The sequence below is a fragment of the Pseudoliparis swirei genome, chromosome 5 (assembly GCF_029220125.1).
Source record: "Pseudoliparis swirei isolate HS2019 ecotype Mariana Trench chromosome 5, NWPU_hadal_v1, whole genome shotgun sequence".
Lineage (NCBI taxonomy): Eukaryota > Metazoa > Chordata > Actinopteri > Perciformes > Liparidae > Pseudoliparis > Pseudoliparis swirei.
The window spans coordinates 13,858,702-13,879,100 of NC_079392.1; the positions used below are offsets into that span (position 1 = coordinate 13,858,702).

The following is a 20,399-nucleotide window of genomic DNA, read 5'->3' on the forward strand; positions in this document are numbered from 1 at the left end:
AAGAACTAGTTTAAAGCATTTCCACATTGGCTTCAATATTCCTTTCTTTGCTATTTTTCAAGGACACAAAAATAATTATCCATGCAATTTTCTGCAAGAGCAGAACATTGTCACTATTTTTTGTTGTTGCCCATAATATTGTTGTATTGTGGGGTGTAGCTGCACACTAAATACTAAAATGTAGACTTGTTTTTAAATTGCCCGTTAGTACTCTCATGGACATGTAAACTGTAATGCATGAGTCCCTCAAACCAGCAGAAGCAGTTTGGTTATCGGCTGCAGCCATTACCTCGGCCACAGGTTAGAACACCTCATATGTCCTGGACCTCCGGGTATTATTGGTAGTGGGCTGATGGTCTTTGTCACCAATAATAACGGCACACAGCCGTGGCACTCAGTTCTGCCCCTTGGTTGTGGAGTTATTAACAATGTGAAAAAGGGCTGAAATCATTACTCTTGAAAACTGTCTCTTCCCTGCTGGCTCTCATCTGCCATGTGGCTGGCTGTGAATGCCTCGTCCCTCATGTCCACCAGCAGCATGACGGGGTTGCAGAGCCATGCTCTTTCTACCACTGGAAAACATGACAGCAAAAGTAGCTGAAGGTAATGATATACTGTTGTTTGTGTTTATAGTTTTTCAATGCAGTAGTGGTTAAGAGAAAACAAAGACTGAGTTTTTCAAGGTCTTTGTGAGACTTATGTGTTCATACCGCATGAGAAGCAGATATTTTGCGCGATGCAAATTCAATACAAAGACAATGCAAAGACGCAAGTAGATGCAAGTAGACACAAGCGCGAATGAGGCGAATACGCAAAATGTATTAGAAACGTATAGCTCAATTTTAAATATTTAAATTCTAGCGAGAAATTTACGCAACATCTTGTCATTACCGTACTAAAACATTAGTAATACAAATACTAGTAGTTATATATTACTATGCTAACATGTTAGCATAGGCTAGCTTCATTCAGAAAAAATACATTAAAAAAATGTGTTTGCTTGTCGTCTTGCGGATAGACCAAACAAAGCAGAAATGATCCGTTTATTACAAAAAAAAACCCAAAAAACCTATGGTCAGGAACCAAGACTGTTTTGCTGAACCACATCAGACCTTAGCATTTGGGGTTTTAATAAAACCCAATGGAAAATAAAAAAGTTCTCAACAGAACCTACTGGGTGGTTTCCAGATGAAACCCGTTGGGTTTTAAACAGGTTCTCGGTCGTAATATAACCTGTTTTTGGGGAAAGACAGCCCTGCGACGGCAATACAAGTATCATAACCCCCCTTCTGGGTAAAGATCCCCATTCTTTGAAATGGAAACATGTCTTGCATCATCAAGCCCCAACAAGCCTGGACCTCTGTGATGAGCCCGCCCTGCCCACTGATGCCAACTGATCTTAATTAAAGAAAATATCAGTGGGGTCTGGCCTGAGTTTTAATAAGGAGACCTTTGTTTAACTGAAAGAAGGTGGATAGAGTGGTTGATTTGCGTTAAATCAATGCTCAATGATTGTATGCTGATTAGTGGTGTAACGGACGACTGTGGATCCATGATCTGTACGGAGCCTCCTTCGCCGTTGTGAACTGCAGACTAATTACACAGTTTAAAGTTACCATCACAGTGTGAAATAAAGTCGTTATCCGACAATATTCAGTAAAATACGCTATCATTTATGCTTTTCTAGTCATCAATGTCATGATGTGACAATGTAAACAACCTATCAGTGTTTAAATCAACAGGTGAGCTGGTAACCTGAGCAGCACAGCTAACGGCTAACAAATGTTCAGTTACATTATGATGCGTTCAGGCTCTGTTCAGTGAAAAGGAGTATTTGGCGAAAGGATTGAAAGGATTTCTGGGAATTCAGCAAACCATATTAGCAAACTATCTGCTAATATGGATCATCAATGAACGTCAATTAGTATCAGCGGCAAAAAAACGTCATCAGGGATCTGTAAAAGTTTCATTTGCTCCCTTGTTTTGTGCTCAACTGATCTGTGATCTGATCCGAACCGTGGGCTTTATGATCCGTTGCACCCCACATGCTGACGCTGTATTATCAGTTTCTTCAACGAAAACTGAGCATGCTCTATTTATATCTGTACATACTGAATGGACCAGTGTTGGGTGCATTTAAGGGGATCTATTAACAGAAAAGGAATATAATATTCAAAACTATGTTTTCATTTGTGTATACTCACCTAAGAACCATTGTGTTTGCCGTTGTGTAGCCCATAACAGACAAACACTGGCTCGAAGGAGCAGCACATACTTGCACTCTAAACTAAGCCCGTTATCGTCTTCATTTCGACTATTTGTCAACGCGAGAGGCTCACCCGCGACTTCTCCTCTAGGCGGGTCATCATGACGATGGTGCAGGTCCTCTGCTCCCACACCATCCTCCAGAAGTCGCTCAGCGTCTCCGGCAGTGGCCCCTGTGTGGCGATGTAGGCATTCTGCTTCCTGTAGCCATCGATGTAGTTGGCGTTGACGTAGTCGCTGCCTGGAACGCCTGCCGTGAGGAACAAGCCGGACAAAGTGAGAGAGCAAATTTAGAGGGGATCCAATCAGCAAACAGCTGTGTTTCTCACTAAAATGTGATGAAATACACCTAGGGTTATCTCTTATATAAGCCTGTTTAAATATAAAGGCCTGTGGAGTCGCCTCTCACCGTCCACAGGTGTGAGGATGACCCTGGAGTGGTCGTAGGCAATAACATTTGCATAGCGGTTCTTTGGCTTGTTGACCTCCAGGTTGGAGTGCTCCCAGGTGAACTGCTGTCCTGGATCAACCGACTTGACACAGAGGAGAAAGAGAGAGAGAGAGTGAGAGTGAGAGAGAGAGAAGGTAACTATTCATTACATTCCTGCCTATGTTCGTTGCTGCTTTTTAAAGCGTGTAAAAAGTCCGGACCAGTAAATTTGACACCGAAACAAATTCGTTAACCCTTCCCCAGCCTGCGGCTCTGTAATATGAAAAGCGCTGGATGATCTTTAAGCCCCCTGGATACAGACTGGACTGTTTGGATGCTCCTAAATCCCTTCAACTCTAGCAGCTCAGTGCCTGATAGTAACAAAGAACACATCCCAGATGAAGGCAAAGCAATGCAGAAAGGTTCTGGAGGACTGTGACATACATTAATTAGGTTAAGTGATGGCGGACCACCAGCATTATATCAAGAGGGAACAGATGAGGACTTGTAATAGATTATTATTTCTCAACAGAGACAGCGGATTGGGTAAATTTGGGTCGCTGCATCAATACCCAGACCTCGTGGAAAGCACAGCTGTGGAGGCAGAGAGCGTTTCGAGCATGTTTCGATCCTCATGTCTGACTTTGTTCCACTCTGACCAATACTTGTGATTTGATGATAGTTAATGCTTGAAAATGGCATTCTCATCACCCTCCATTGTACTTTGTGTTAATGTGTACAATAGCTTGACTCAAATGACACTTTCTAGATTTTTTGCAACCACAGTGTCATCATCATGGCGACTCTTATGCTGCGTTCACACCTTTACTCGCCTGAGTTTACTTGCTCGACAAGTTGTAGTTAATTCGTGTCATTTGCGCCTTAGAGGGGGCGTGGATTATCTCCGTGGTTTATCGACCACCATGGAAGAAATAACCACTATTTCTGCTTTATACTTGTTGAGGTCATCCCACAAACGTCGGAACATCTAACTCTCTCGTGTCTGGGTTCATAACATCACCCGTAGGCTCACACAGCTCGGTGAATCTCACCGACTACGTCTGAATAACTGCTGCTTACAGAGCTACTAGAGTAGCAGCAGCCAGTTAGATTCAACAACGGCACGACGTCAGTGGTGACGAGAGGAGCATCTCAACGCTGATTGGCTTTTGCAACTCAGTGTGGGGTACATTTTTTGCCAAAGTTGAATGAGGCAAATTGTGTCAATTCTCAACGCTTTTGGTGTGAACGCGGCATTAGTCTTACGGTGTATAACTCATGGACAACAGAGTGCCGTCATTGCGATCCTCTGTCGAGTTACATAGTTGATAAACGTTCTACACTTATTGTTTCCTTGCTTCAATTCAATTCCTTCTACTTTCATTTGAATCTCTTCAACAACAGACATAAATGGGATTCTGGGTTTCCACACAAAGAAACAAAAGTTTAGAACAGATGGTGCTTTTCTAAGTAATAAGAAACGACTTCAAGTGTGTAGGATTTGGTGAGGCTGCAGATTGCAACCAACGAAGTACCTCTTTGTCACTACTCGTTTTCCCGCAGAGTGCAAACCCGTGGTAACGCCGTTGGCCTCGCTCAAAGGCCATCCAGACCATAATAACAGTACTTTTGGAGAAGTCGGTGGTTGGTGTTTCCATGGTTTTATGCTCCCTCTATTTTACCGCAATGTATGTTCAATTTCATGTAAAAAAACCCACCATAAAAGATTCTCGCAAGTGTCTGGTTTTTCCATTCTGGGCTCCCGTAGAAACCTTGTGTTGCACCTCGGACCCTCTCGCTATGTAAATATGAAGGACTCATTCTGAGCTGACGGAGGGCTGATTACACACTAATGAAATCAAAGTGATAAGGATTATATTCTATATCTCCTAATAGATCCTCCAAAGTGCTAATAAAACTTTAATTTTCGTACATAGACGGACAAAGGTATAACACATCTAGAATATGTATTCCATAATGACATCCTAGTTATAATATCGGCCGTCGTAATGTTGTTTTTTGCAACCAATGAACAAAAATGACCATATTTGGACTGTGGAGTGACGTAGAGATGCAGTTTACGGTTCTGGGAGCGGCGGCGATCTGTCAATCACAATAAGCCCGCCCTAAAGCATACCCTGCTTTATGGTCTGTTTGACTCTAAATGGACCATAATGTACTAAATGAACATTATGCTGTATTTAAAAGAAGACTTGAAACCAGAGATTGAGACCATGTTTAGAATATTTTCTGAGGGAACAAATCAAGAGAGAAGTAGAGTCATTTTCTGAATGCAGCTTTAACATGAAGTATTAGTTTCACCCGGCAGAACTGGATGTTGCCACCTGTGGGTAGCGCAAATGTCAACATTTCCCATCAATAACTCTAAAATCAAACAATAACTGTCAAATAAACACACTCAACCAACATCCCTGTGTTCTCTTATTTGTTTAACTGCCCTGTATTCACTGTTCTCGTCTTCCCCGTGCACCTGTTAGTGTTCTCTTTTTTGTCTTGTAAAAAGAACAGATGGTAACAGATGCTTCTCTAAATTGCATTTTCTGCTTATTTATTTGTACTCTTAAATCACGGCTGCATTCGAGATGGAAAACCCACGCCTGTGTTGCAGTGATGGGAGTGCAGACAGCTTTTCGCTATGCTGCTTGATGATTGTTCTCTATTGATTGCAGGCTGTGTATGCTGCCGCAGGTTCAGCTGAATAATGACATGCATGCTGAAGATTATTATTCAAGATTGACCTTTCATGCATCATCTGGAAAACAACCCCCCCCCCCCCACACACACACACACACGCACCGACACGTATGCACACAGACACACACATGTGCTGTTGCTTTTCCTCCTGACTGGCTGGATGGCGGATCAGCCCCCCCTCCAGTCTACAACTGATAATATTGACAATGGAGAAAGAGGTTGAATGCACATCTTATTTAACAGCCTGTTAGGTAAGGCTTCCAGCGCGCTGCACTGACAGCCACTCACATTACCACTAATGTGCTCCGCCGACGTGTAGATCGCTTAACGAGTGTGTCAGCACAATCACACTAGCTGCAGCTCCACCAACAACAAACAAAGCAGGTGAACACGGAGGGAGGAAGAGCCAGGCCTGAAGCGTGTGGATTGGTGTCTGGCAGAGTTGGGTTCGCTCTTGCCAACTGCTGCCTCGTTCACTGAGTTAAACAAAATAATCAATCGCTTTAATACACATTACATTACAGGAGTCATTATAGGCGTTAATCAGATTGTTTTTTGTTATCTGATCCTTTTTGTCACTTCAAATGTTTGCATCAAAATGTACACTGTACATTTCTCAGTCTATTTTCCTGGACTACAGACACACACATATACTATATTTTCTGACCATATGCGTGGCTATGATAATTGCTTATGATAACCCAATAATTTCCCCAAAGTATTAAACACAGGTTTGATCTATTTTTCTACCCCTCTAAAATAAGAAAGATAAGCTAAGATTCCTGAGGGCAAAGAACCAAAGCAGAGACAAATGGACCAAACCTGGTATCTTTTTCTTTCATTCTCCAAAAACTTTGTAGGCTATGCCATTTCATTATTAATTACATTAATGATCATTTCTGAGGCAAGAAATCAACTGTATAGATTTCAAATATTGCCAGTTTGACTATATTTATATCCGTTGATGTCAAATTTAAACACTTTCCCGAGAAACTCCACAAACCGGCACCAGCAGTGCCTGCTGGGGTCGCTAGCTAGCTCGCTAGTCACGCTGACAGTGCTCACTGTGAGCCGGCTGGAACTCTCTCTAAAGGCTATTTATCTAATCACTGCTGCTCTTCACTGCTCTCATAATAAGGCGGTTACCGCTGATAATGTCTCAGAAACTTCGCACCCACCCTCCGGTTCCCCCTCAGGTAAACGCTGGTAACTCTGAGCGCACGGTCGCTGTTGTTTGCACTGTTCTTCCTGTTAGCACCGTTAGCTTCTAGCCGCCAGCTCAGCCGTCGCCTTTTGGAGGCAATACTATAATCGAAAATATGCTCTGAATTTCAAATTTAGTACTGTTGAACAACAATACCCATACCAGAGCTCCAGACAACTCCCTGCAGAGTGTTGCAAATGCCGATACCAAACAAATACTTCAAAAGAGCTGTAACAAGAAGCCCTGAGGCTCGGTAAACGGTCACAACTCAGTTTTACGAGCACAGACCAGCTTTTATTCATTTGATACGGCTAAGAAATAGATGTAATCATAATTATGTGGTGAAGAGAAGAAATGTTTCAGAGTCCATGTGCAGTATAGGAAGTGGTTTATAGTAATACCCAAACAGACTGGCTCATTCATCAGATGTAACAAGCTGTGAGATCCTCTGGCAGGTCTCATTTTAAACACAGCCGTTATCAGCTTTCATTTCAAGCCCTGCTGCTCTTACTACGGACTAATGGTTGGTAGCTCCAATGCAACAGGAGCAGGAGCATATACAATACGTGTGTGTGTGTGTGTGTGCGCATGTGTGTATTAGTCCTATGGTGGAGACATACATCTGTATACACAGCCACGGTGTGGACATTTTGCTTCCTTTTGGCGACAAAATGCATATCACTGTGACATAAAATTACATTTGAGGGGGAAGATTTGATTTACGGTTTGGGATTAGCCAAGTAGTGGTTATAGTTCAGGTAAATCCAAAGGAAATTAATGTAAAAGGGAAGTCCTCTCAAGTGATGGAAACAGGAGTGTGTGTGTGTGTGTGTGTGCATGTGTGTGTGTGTATGTGTACTTGAGAGACTGGCTTAAGCCATGTCGCTGATACGGTTTGTGATTTTAATAGGACCACCATGAGCCATAGGTCATGTTATATTTTTCGTATTTTAAAATAACAGTTTTCATTCATGATCAAGTATTCAATTTCATTATCAGGCTAATAAATACAAATACAAATGCTTGTCATTGGGGATTTAGAATCATCCAATCACACACAGTTCATCTGTTGCATCTGAATAGTCCTATTTAAACATATTGTGCTCTGCTCACTATAATATTCCACCCATGTCACCATATTGAGTAAGAAAAAAGGTATAAAAGTTAATTCAACTGCTGTTTCATAATTTATATGCCCCCTTCCTTCTAGGGTGCATAAACAGTGCACCCATCTGTCCGGGTTTATCCGCTTTGAAATTCACCACTTTAAATGCAAATTAGCTTCCTTTGTAGGACATCAACAAGCCATAATCCCTTTCTGGCTTTTACAGTAGGTAAAAGCAGTGGGATATTGTTCTTGGAAAGGAGGCAGAGATTTATGCACAGTTAGCAGCGTTTTTTTCCTTTTTTCTTTAACAATGCTGAACTGTGCAATGGTCAGCCAGCTCAATACATGAGTAGAAACGCATCACGGGAAACAATGGCCTGGAAAATTTACTGTGTTTGGTATTTTGGTGAGAAAATAGATGTTCTAGATTGCCATGAGAAATAATATATATTCATCGCTGGCCTGACTGAAACAAAAAGCAATTTCCAACATCACTAAGTTACACGAAAAGTAAACTTGAGGTCAATAGAATAAAAATAGACATATTGTTTTTTACTTCTCCCTGACTACATTCTCGAGACGCTCAGATGAAACCTGTGTCACCTTGCCATTTTGGTTGTGTAGAAGTCTATGCTTCATGTGTAATAGCTGCATTCTCTCTACTGACCACCAGGGGGGACGCATCTGGTTGTATAGATTTCTATTTCTTCTCTCTTGATTGAATCCCTCAGTAAACATTGTAAATGTGAATTTAAAGTCTCAATCTCTAGTTTCAAGTCTTCTTCAATACAGCATGATGTTCATTTCGTAAATTATGGTCAGTTACAGTCAAACAGACCATAAAGCAGGGGATGCTTTTGGGTGGGCTTACCATGATTGACAGGTCGATGTCGTATACAAAGTCTCCACGTCACTCCTCTGCCTTTAAAAGATGGCAGCTTCCATTCAGTGGTTGCAAAAAACAACAAGATGGCGACGGCCATATTCTAAGATGGTGATGACAAAATTGCAAAAACTCAATGCTTCATAACATCAGTCCACAAACCACTGGATGACATCCCCACGACGATGTCTGATGGGCAGGTGGCCTCTTGCATGGTAGCCCATTCGTCCAAATGGGTGAATGATGACATGTAGTGTAAACGCTTTTTGAGTGGCCGGAAGACGAGAAGTATGAGTCCATATACTATTTATTTCAGTTCTCAAACATATAAACACCACATACATGAGCTATTTCCTAACTTTTCTATAACTTTCTTCATAAAACTAGCTCAAAAAGTGTAGCCAAAATATAAAAGACCTTGACTATAGCTGAAAAGGGTGTGTTTCTTTACCTGAAAGCCATGCACTGTATAAGAGCAGGAAGTTACCTCGTACTCCTGAGAGAAGCACAGACCATCATTGGCCTTGAGTCTCTCTATGTCGTCTGCCAGGTCACAGATAGCGATGGAAGGATGTTCCCTCATCCCTGAAGTGAGAGGTGAAGTGGTAAGTATAGTCCAACACACACACACACACACACACACACACACACACACACACACACACACACACACACACACACACACACACACACACACACACACACACACACACACACACACACACACACACACACACACACACACACACACACACACAGTAACCAGAGTGCGGCTGCATGTTGAAGGCTCGGAGCGAACGGGTCTCGGTGATGTGGGGTGACAGTGAGGGGGCTGCGTGGTGAGCAGAGAGATGATGTATGACTGTGCGGCTCTTCAACAGCATACCATAATCACACTGGTGACGTGAGCGTCAACGATCCAACTGATTGGTGGAAGAAATCCCATAATGCCATAGGTGAGTATGAAGTAGGAAGGGTGGTTGGAGGGAGTGTATGAGTACCCAGCGCATCTTACCCTGATACCAGTTTCTATATCTTTTATGTCATTCTACCATATTTCATTTAGAAATCTCAGTTTTAATGACAACCATTTGGTGTGAATGTCTGACATGGGCGGACCATGAGAGAAGGTGATGGTGTCAAATAAGAGGGTTCTAGTTCAAATGGATTTTGTGTATTCAAAATAAAAATAAATGGAAGGAGGCAAGAATGGGAGGAATCATTATTAAAAAAACAAGTGGTATAAAAACTAACTTGGAGTGTTCGGGCAACTGAGGGCACTGGAACCTGCAGGGGGAAAGACCAGGCAAAACAAACAGAACAGGGGTCAGTGAGGAAAAGACAGAGAAAAGAAAAGAACACAGGGAGCACTGCTAGGGGAGCTGCGTGTCTGTGTGGTCCTCTGCACTGTGCAGCCGCTGTATGCATCTTAGAAATATGTCTTAACATGCGTTGCATCCTTGCACAGATAAAGTGACTTTAGTTTTTGGCCATGTCAGCACGAGACTCTAGGGGTGGCCATGTTAGTACTTTGTGATTGGTCAGTCCACCACCTACGGGCATCTTCACATTACTTTTCTGTTCAGTAAAATGTACCCGCGCTTTGTTTAAAAAAATTGCTGAATATTTCTTTCAAACTGTAACAAAAGTTACTGACATCAGAATACCTTACTTAACTTAGATTATTTTTCAACCCTATTCTCTCGTATTTGTGTGTCTCAGTAACTAATGGGGAAAGCATTTTTGAGACCGGTCCAGTATTTGAGTAGAACGCTGCAGACGGCAGACGCTAAAAGAGCTGCAATGTGATGGCTTGGGGCAACTCCTCAATGTGAACGTACGTCCACTAAAAGGGCTCGTTTTGGCCTCCAACAGGTGAAGACTGTTATTAGAAGTTTCTGACATCATTATGGAAATAACCTACAGAAAAACATATATTTTTTCTATTTTCATATTGTGTGTCTCGTTCAGGGAAGTCTCTTTCTAAAATCAAACATTACATCGACATTGCCGAAATCAGCTAAATAGTTTGGCACTGGAATCACATTCAGATGTCATCTGATGCTGGATGTCGAGACACAGTTCCCCATGGTCAATCTGGTCAGGTCCAAATTGATTACATTTGGTAAGTTCCTGCAATCTGGACGAACCGTAGAAAAGTATTTCCCTATCAACTCCAATCAGTCTAAGAGGAAGTATGAGCCACGCTCTGGTTCTACGGGGGTCTGTCTTTCTTCAGGATCAACGATATGTTGGCCAGGTTGAGAGATTGGGCCAACTGACCCGTCTTAGGAGTGCCGGAAAAAATCTTTCAGGGGCCCAATGAGTTTCGCTGACTATCTAATGCAGGTGTCCCCAAACTTTTTCCTGAGAGGGCCACATAACATTTCCCTTGTCTGCTGGAGGGCCAGCCGGAGGGAGGGGGGGGGTTGCTAGTGAGTGTGCTCACCTGTGTGCGCGCATCACGGCTGAGCGATGCGCGCGCCACTCTAAAAATATGCTAAATCACATCGTTTTTAACGTACGGGTACTCCGTTAGTATCGCTACACCGTGCAGCGTGACAGCAGCAGATGTAGCGGACTAACATTCAAGCTAACCTAACTTCCCAAACGCTGTCGACATCTGAACGCTGATTGGCCGAGACGCGACACGTCCCATCAAAGATGTTTTATTGCGAAGAGCACCACTTCACATTTTCTCCGCGTCTCACTGCAATCTCAACGGCAGCGGGCAGGGTGAAAAAAAGAATGAATCGGAACGTGTCTCTGGTATTTTTCAGGGGGCCGGTCCAAATGTGGAGGCGGGCCGGATACGGCCCACGGGCCGTAGTTTGGGGACCACTGATCTAATGGAATTCAGGACCAAAGCCATCTGGTTTTTCCCTGTGTTTACTTCCACCTCCGTTATGTGTCTGCCTCACTCTTACTTCCGTTCCTCAATATTTAGGATGGCTTTCTCCGTGGGCGCGTATGGTAGCCCCTCTTAGAGAGCACTTAGTGGTTCCTCAAGTAATTCCAGTTCTTAAGTAATATGGATTATTCATGAAATGAGAATTTGAAGTGATGTCAATAAGGTCGATCATCATAGTAATACTAATAAGGCAATAATATGTCAGGGGAAAAAAATCCTTCCTCCTAGAGAAGGAGGACGAGGTTGTGACAAATCCCTTAGGATTGGTTTGTCAATGTTGGTTTCAAACACACGGTTAAGAAAGAAGAAATATATACCGGTAGTCTATTATCCAGTGGACTTGGAAGGAATAATTGTGAAAATATTGTACTTGCGTGAACACATTCTATTACACTATTATCCACAATGAGGCAGCCTGATATTAATACAAAATGCCTTGAATTATCTTTCCCTTTCTTGTAATAAACAAGGAAAAACAGACCAGCAGCATCGTGCCGTGATTTGATGAAAGTATCCGAGCCGTCATGGTTGCCTTTAGTCCTCATAATTCCGTAAGAACAGTAGTGTAAAGAAATTATCGTCGTACCACATTATAAAATACTCAATTACAAGAAATGATAAGTAACATACTTTCCAAATGACAAAGTTACATTATATTTAACTAAACATTTTCACAAGGACTACTTACAAATATTTGTAAAACTATTTATTTTTTCAATTTATTCAATTGAGCATGTACGCTAAAACAGAAATTCCAGATTAAGTACAATAATGAAGTCACTTTTTACTGGTTCTAACCATAACTTTGTAAATGATGTTAAATACAGTGAAACATGTAACAGTTCACAGCTTTGCCTTCGTAGCATAAGTGAACCCCCTTTGTGTGTTGGAGAGGTTTTAGAAGCTCCTCAGCTCCCTAGTGAGCGCTCACTGAAGGGAGAACAAAGGTTGGCATCCCAATGACTTGATGAATGTCAGTTGGTGTAAACAACATCTGCCAAAGTCCCACCCACTGCTTCCACGGATAAATGCCAAACATCTGATTTGAGAGAAAACAACAACAACATCGATGGGGCACAATGACAAAGTGAGTTAAAAACCTCCCACTGAAGGACAAGGAGGGAGGAAGAGATACGAATAGTAGTTTGGAGGGTGGAGATGGAAAAGGAACGACGAGTGAAATAACTGACAGTCTGACAGAAGAATGTTTGAGGACAAGAAAAACAGTTACAGACAGAACAGAAAAGAAGGTTGCAGTGTTTGAAATGCTAAAAGTAATTATAATGCGAGCAAAGGGGAGTCAGGTGATGTTACATAAATGGATCAAGAGAACACGAGAGGCTGCTGTTCGTTTCCAGGTCAACGTTTTAAAGAATGACCAGGATGCAACCCCATTTTTACTATAGTAACCATGACCTTACTTTTCCTGATCCGATGTGAGGTCCTGGGACAGGGATGTCTATGTGTACAGATTGTATAACCCTCTGAGGCACATTTGGCATTTGTGATTTTGGACGATACAAAATAAACAGATTTTTAAACCCCCGTCACAGTCGTGTTCCTCTATGGAAACCGAACAATTATGTCTAGAAGTAGAGAGAACTCTAATATGTCTGCTGTGCAGAAATGCACAGTTATCAAGTCATATATGATTAAAAAAACAGTTGAATTGCAAGTGGAAACAATGTAATCTATACATCCAACATTGTCCCAAGTGTTTCCAACATTGGAAATATTTACATTATTCCATCCTCGACTTCCATCCTCTCCTGTATCTCCTCTCTGCTCTGTCTTCACTTTCAGACGAGTCAATCATGGCTTCCTCGTGTCCCTGCGCTCAGTTTAATGTTTTTAGAGGATTTGGTTACTTCAAAAGGTTTTATCGGGGCAAGATTTCAACTGAGACATGTCAGATTGAATGTTTTTGATGAAATATCATAATTCTAAGCTTAGTTTCGGGTGCTTTTTCTGATGAAATTGCTCTTGTCACTGTTCCAGGACCTTCGGCAAGATGAAAATCTGACAATTATGAGTTTTGACAGTTTCTGGCAGTAGTGAAAGTTTTGGCCATTGGAAACACTGCTGTTTTTAATTAAAACTATAAGCTACACCTTAATCTCACCAAATAGTTGTTTTCCCACAATAAATAAGTGAAGCAATAACCTTCTTTAAAAATAATATTCATGTAAGCCTCAAGCTCTTACTTGAGGCTTACTCGCTTATGACTCGCTTACTCGCTGGTGACAGATTGATCTGAGTCACTGTATTAGATATATCACACACACGCACATACGTATACAGTATATATATATATATAGTGGCGGACCGTCCGGGCCTAATAAGCCTTCTCTGAAGGCCTAAACATAATTACAAAGTTATAGCTATTTTATTATTATTTTAAAAAAATTATTGTCTTCCTCTGTTGCTGTGCTTCCATCCGGCAGCGCTGCTTTCAGTCCAATTTATTTTAACGGGAACTTTTATCCAATCAGATTCCACCTCCACAGTCTCTATGGAAGAAGAGCAGCTCACCTCAGGCCTTCACACAGGCCGAGACGAGCACAGCCTGCTTGAAGTACATGAGGACATAATCGGGACCTTTTAATGGCGGACTTGGAGTCGGATTTAATTTCGAAGCCTTTCTCAAGGAGGATGTTTCAAGAAAAGAAGGACATATAACCAACAGTCGCCCGACCCCACAGCTAGCTAGCTTGAGCCAGACATTTTCAGCCATGAAACGGATGAAGACTTATTCCAGAAACAAAACTGGGAGGCTCGACTTTCATCACTGGCGTCCATGGCCTTCGAGAAGGAGCTGTATTGTAAAGCCCTCTGAGGCAAATTTGTAATTTGTGATAATGGAATATACAAAATAAACTGAATTGAATTGAATTAGTGGACTTAAAGCTCTCCAACAAACTCTACGACCGCATCATTGAGTTGTTTGTTGGCAAAGAGAGGAACATGGACTGGAAGGGAGTTGGTAAGTGAGTTGTTTATTGTGTTCTGCAGTAGCGTTGTGTTCATTTGTCTCTGTTGTTTTTATTACATGGTTCTTTCTGATTCTATTGAGTGTGAGGCGTTTTAGTGCCACAATTCTGTCTGACTGTTTTGTCATGTTTTGTTATAAATGTGACTGTTTCTCGTAAATGTGTTCTTGTTATTGTGTTTATTACAGTGATGTGGACTACAAGTTAGCTATAAAATAGCTATAACTTTGTAATTATGTTTAGGCCTTCAGAGAAGGCTTAGAAGGCCGAGACTGCCCGCCACTGATATATAATATATATATATATATATATATACATACTGTATACAGAAATTATGTGGTTAACTTCCACCCAGCATTTTCAATGCACACAGGCTTGTACTTTCGATCTTTGACCTTTGACCAGATCGGGCCGGAGACCAAAACCAAAGGGAATATCTGTGAGTATTTGAACTGTGAGATCATTTGAACCTTAATCGGAGTCGACTTGCAGGCATGACTGTGTGTGCATGTGTAGGTCAGCATGAATACGTGTGGGCGCTGGGGACATTTGTTGTATGTGTGTGTGTGTTTGTGTGTCCATGCCTTGTGTCTGATAGTTGAGTCTCCTCATCTCCACAGGGTCTGAGGAGTGGGCCAGCAGTGAGTCCTTGACCCCCGCCATGTGCTCATCCTTGGCTGGGGATGTTCGTTTCCTGGAGGGTGAAGAAGTGGCGAGAGAAGGTAACCACGTTAGGTCCATGCTTTATTTCAAACTAGGAACAAATTTAGAATCATATTTTCTTCGACACAAAATGGAACATCTTGGGAAAACAACACAGAGAACAAGGTTGCATCTACCAAGATTGGGATGGCCAGCAGCTGATGATACACAACATATTGCATTATTATTTCTTAAATTGGAGATGAAAATACAGTTTGTTTCAACTATTGACAAAAACAATTCCCATGAACCATTAGTGTGCAATCTTTACACTCTTTACATGAATCCTAAAAGGATCATGTCTTTCTATCCTGGATGGACACCGGAGATCAAGACACCACTGAAGAATGCCTTCCACAAGGTGTGTGGTGTTTAGTTGTTGTGGAAGAATGAGGATGTTAGGGTTCGGATGCTTTCTGTATCTGTGCATATTGGAATAATGTATTTGTATTTCTTTATAGCTCTACCTTAAAAGGTGGGAAATTAATCTGTCGGGTGCAAAGTAACAATATGGTTATAATTGAGCCTCACCAAGACAGGTAGCTCCCACTCTCTTATTCAGTAAACACAAACCATTTCAAGATTTTTTGGAAAGCATGGAACGCATCGCTTGAGTCCAGTTTCTCAGCTGAAAGCTTCGTTTCAGCTCATGACCTTCACACGTGAGAAATGCAGCTTGGCATCTGGAAATGGAGTTTGGAGTTTTTTGGACGCAATTCTCCAAATGGTGTCGCTTTATACAGTGAGCGTCTGCATAGATTAAAGATTATATTACAAGCATGACGTTAAACGATAATAAGTGACTGTGTCTAAAAGTTTAACACGCAGGTTTTTGGAAGGGTCTAAATGTGGGGGTCGGCGAGCAGCTGACAATGGATCAGGTCTGGAATTGTGAGAATTTTGAGTAACGCATCGGCTTTGGTGTACACAACTGGACATGTGCCCAACAAAAGCAATACAAAGCATACAAAAAGTTAGGAAAATAAAGATGAATTGTGATACTGTGAGAGATGCTGTCTTTATTACTTCAAGTTCAAATACATTATGCTCAATGTTTGTGTTGGAGCGAATGTGTAGAATTCACCCACATATGAGGTGAAATGTTCAAATTTGTATTCCTTTGATTAGATGTTTAGATATGCATGCTCATACAGACCTGAACATGGATGGGAGGAGCACACAGAGTTTAAATGATACAAACGTTTCCTCGTAATGTTGGTGCGACTGTCCAAGTAGAACCGACTCTTAACAGTTATAACGTGAATATTAGGGCTTATGAACCCAGTATGGACATTTTTGCATACAACAATAATCATTAAAGAGAACAAATTAAGTGATTAAGGAAAATGTAAGTAAATGAACACACAAATAAGCAATTTGGTTAGAGGACTAAAGACACTGGCTGGAGCGGTCACTACTTTTTACAAAGCAAGTGACTGATGAAGACAGTGATGAAGACAGTGATCTCGGCAGGAAACACAAGAGGCGTTTGGAGTTATTGCCTCCAGTTTGTTTTGCAGCTGCAGGTGTGTGAGGTGAACCAACTGCCGAGGGAGGATTAGAAATGAGCAGCAGCAGACACACTCAAAGAAAGAAACGTGAAATGCTCTCACACACTCTGACACACGCTTGCGAGAGCTGTCAGTTGAAGGTAACGTGTCTCCAGATTTGAAAAAAAAGACAGCTCAGAGAAGCAGGAATGAAGTTGTGATGCTGAAAAGTGCAGCAGAAACTACCAGCATCTATCACTTCACCACATCGCTTTCAGAAAGCACCTTGAGGCTGTGTGAGTGTGTGTGTGTATGTGTCTGTGTGTAAGAACGAAGAGAGGCACTCACCTTTCTTGGTTGCTGCGTCCACAGAAAGCATGCAGAGGGTGAACAGGAAGCAGAGAGAGAGAGAAAGGGTTCATTTACAAGTTGTCAGCAGTGGGAAGTCCACACAGTGTCACAGGGGACAGGAAGTCCCTCCCATGGAGCGCATTACAGCACCTTACTTATTGCTCCACTCCTCCCTGCACTCTTTATCTGATCCACAGCCAGCCGAGCAGCCTCTTCTCCAGCTTACACGCATCTTCTTTTATTGCCATTTATAATTATGCAGTGAGTGAGGAATCCAGCCATGAATAATAGTCACATTTACTTAAACGTAGCATGAATTTAGAGTAGAGGGCCAGATTAACATAAACTGAGGGCCCCGTATTTACACCACGTTGTGAACTGCACACATATACTGTTAAAACCTGTTTGCTAGGGTGGCAACAGAGAAACAGAAATAATCACAGAGATGCCCGGTAGCACTGGACTAATATCACATGAACACTGTTTGGAGAAATATGGTTGATAATCCGTGTGTGAGACAGACAAAGGTCTCTCAGCCAGGAGGCCGGTGGGGTGTGAAACAAGAGGTCAATGTTAATTTATTTGTCACATCATTGTAGTTCAGTTAGTAGTTGTAACTAAGTATTTATTCTTTCCTTTCTTTTCATAGTTTTTTTTTTTTTTTTTTTTTGTTGTTGTTGTTTGTTCAAGAAAGACAAATTTTTTTTGAAAAGGACTAATGCAGGTAAATGTGTTGTGTGTTGTAGGTTTTTGTTAGACACAACAAAACTAGTAACTTTTTATTAGATATGTGTGAGGATGAGGTAGAAAATGGACTAATGCACGCAATGTTTCACTAAGTTATTAATATAAAAAATCAGAATGTCAGAGTTATGAATTATTCGGCACAGTATTATGTAGACATAAAATGGCCTCTATAACATAATAACATTTTTACTATAAAATATATTTATTTTACAATGTTTTTCACATCTTGTGGATATTGTCATTAAATTTGTCTGACATCACTTATACCGTGCGAATGAACAACACTCTTTACGTGGACGCCTACAAGCCACATCATCTGTCATTATTCATAGAGAGGCGAGACAATAAGATAATGAGACAATAAGACAATAAGAGCGGAGTAGGAATCACGTCACAGGGCGCTGGCCAGCTGTGTGGAATAAACTTGCACTGGTCTCACTCACAACTGTGGATTGTGGCGCTCGTCACTTACAGGGACGGATCACCTGGGGACAATTTTTTAAAGAGAGATGATTACAGCCAGCGTGGCTCTAACAGGCTCTAAGAGTCTTATTACAATTTAAATGTAAAGTTTAATTTTAGATTCGTTATTCTTTATTACTCTACTGAAGATCAACTTATGTTCATAATGTAAACAAAATAGATGTAAACCCTTAATCATCTATGATACTATTATGTACTTATGAACATGTTGATATATAAGAAGATAAAATGCAGTTATATGCAATTTCAGTTGGAGAGGCTTTCCTCGTGGCCTCCATGAACGCGTGACGTGAAGGAGCAAAAACAGAGAAGAATGAGTAAAAGGTTGGAGCAGAGCGGCGGCCATAAGGAAGGGTCAGGGGTGAGTTCAGCCCCGTCAGCAGCTCCAGATGTTGGATCCGAGCACAGGAAGTACGAGCCAACTGTTAGCCTGGAAGAGCGGCGCCACGCCCCAGATGCTGCGGAGGGCCTTCGGGCTCGCTCGGCGAAGACAAATGTCAGTCTGTGCTCTACAAAATAGCCACTCGGACCATTTCTGGGTGCCTGAGTCTTGTAAAGTGTTCTTGTCGTCTGCTGCGCTGAAGAAAAGGCTGCAGGTGTCTCTGGGCTGCTGCAGAAGGAACACATTGAACGTTCCTCCAGGTGTACCGACACCAGTCCCGTCCTCTTCATGACATTACGTATGCAAACACGACTGCTAATGGTATTTTAAACACTTAAAAACGTTCTGCTATTATCACGGCGGTAGCTTTGGTTTCAGAGTGCGGCTATTTCTTGCATTTATTTACATTTATTCCACTGAAATTGGTTATCTTCCACAGAAAACTGATATAAAATAAAATCTGTTCTATTATTTAAAACACTATCTAAAATCATGAAAAAATGTTTACTGATGGAGAACATATACTTTATGTTACATAAAATACCGGATGTAGTGTATTTTAATTGGAATATGAACTAGAAATCAAATATAGATGACATATTTACCCAGAAACATGAAGGTAGAGGGTTTCATTTGTTTTCCTGCAACCTGAACAGATTGTAATGCAGTCATCTAATTGTATTCCGATATATATTGTTCCTGGTTTGTGCTTTATATAGATCTCAAACAGGATATGATGTGCTTGGTTGTGCTTGCGTGCGTATCTGTCTGTCTGTTCGCCCACAGCTAATCTCACATACTACTGCACCCATTCAGCCAAATATCTTCTCTATGATGACGGTATTATCAAGGAGCACTTCTGATTGTGGTCATTCACCCTTTATGAAAACGTGTCTTATTGATTGCATTAAACTGTCGCTGACCACTGAATCCTTATCACGGTTAACTGGACAGTTAAGCGCCAAACGTATTCCAGATCTATTTTTCCATCATCACTGATGCATATGACCGTGGCTCAACGTGGCGATGCTTAGTGTGTGTGTGGCCAGTGTTTGGTTGAGAGCCGGTGGCTGACCTCACGTTTAAGAGTCCAGGAAAGAGTGGAGAGGAGAGAGTGTTGAAAAAATATTTCTGATTTCCCTTTTATTTTTGGATAATGCCCATAAGATAGCTGTGAACTTCAGTTAGTAGAAAGTGTATTTCAATTGTTCGATGATTTGGTGCCATCTGCAGCCTTCTTTCCTGTTTTCATTGACTTCATTGTTTTCATGTTATTAAATACCGTTTATTTGACCACTGACTAAAATGTCAATCAACGCCTGAGTAGATCGGGGGGATTAGTTTTTTACCGTCAGACTCACCTCTTGAAGAGTAGAATGGCAATGACTATGATGATGATGAGAATGACCGCCAGCACCGGACCCATCACCCACAGCATCTCTGGGTCCTCAGTTTGTCGGGTCATCCCACTGTGGAGCTTCACCATGATGGGCTCAGAGAACGGGCTGGCCGCAAATGTCTGAAAATGACCAGAGGGATGATCCAGAGTCAGTTCACAGTAACTGAGGGGGGTCAACTATACCCTGATCTACTTATATACGTATGACAGTACTCTATGAGCTTGTCCACATAGAGTACAATACCATGGATGGATGGATGGATATATACTTTATTAATCCCCAAGGGGAAATTTGTCGTCACAGTAGCAGCACCAATAAACCAAACACACAAGAATAAA

The 20,399-nt window shown here is 41.7% G+C and overlaps 1 protein-coding gene across 1 annotated transcript in view; it reads right to left on the reverse strand.

Annotated features, from left to right (window-relative positions):
* ptprfa (protein tyrosine phosphatase receptor type Fa) overlaps positions 1-20,399 on the reverse strand; it is a 114,504-nt gene that overhangs the window by 19,968 nt on the left and 74,137 nt on the right. Inside the window, exons 13-18 of the mRNA XM_056414274.1 lie at positions 20,023-20,180; positions 15,091-15,200; positions 9,860-9,892; positions 9,093-9,190; positions 2,675-2,798; positions 2,340-2,515 (exon numbers count right to left, since the gene is read on the reverse strand). Coding sequence (XP_056270249.1) covers positions 2,340-2,515; positions 2,675-2,798; positions 9,093-9,190; positions 9,860-9,892; positions 15,091-15,200; positions 20,023-20,180 — 699 coding nt within the window. The remainder of the gene's footprint in view (positions 1-2,339; positions 2,516-2,674; positions 2,799-9,092; positions 9,191-9,859; positions 9,893-15,090; positions 15,201-20,022; positions 20,181-20,399) is intronic.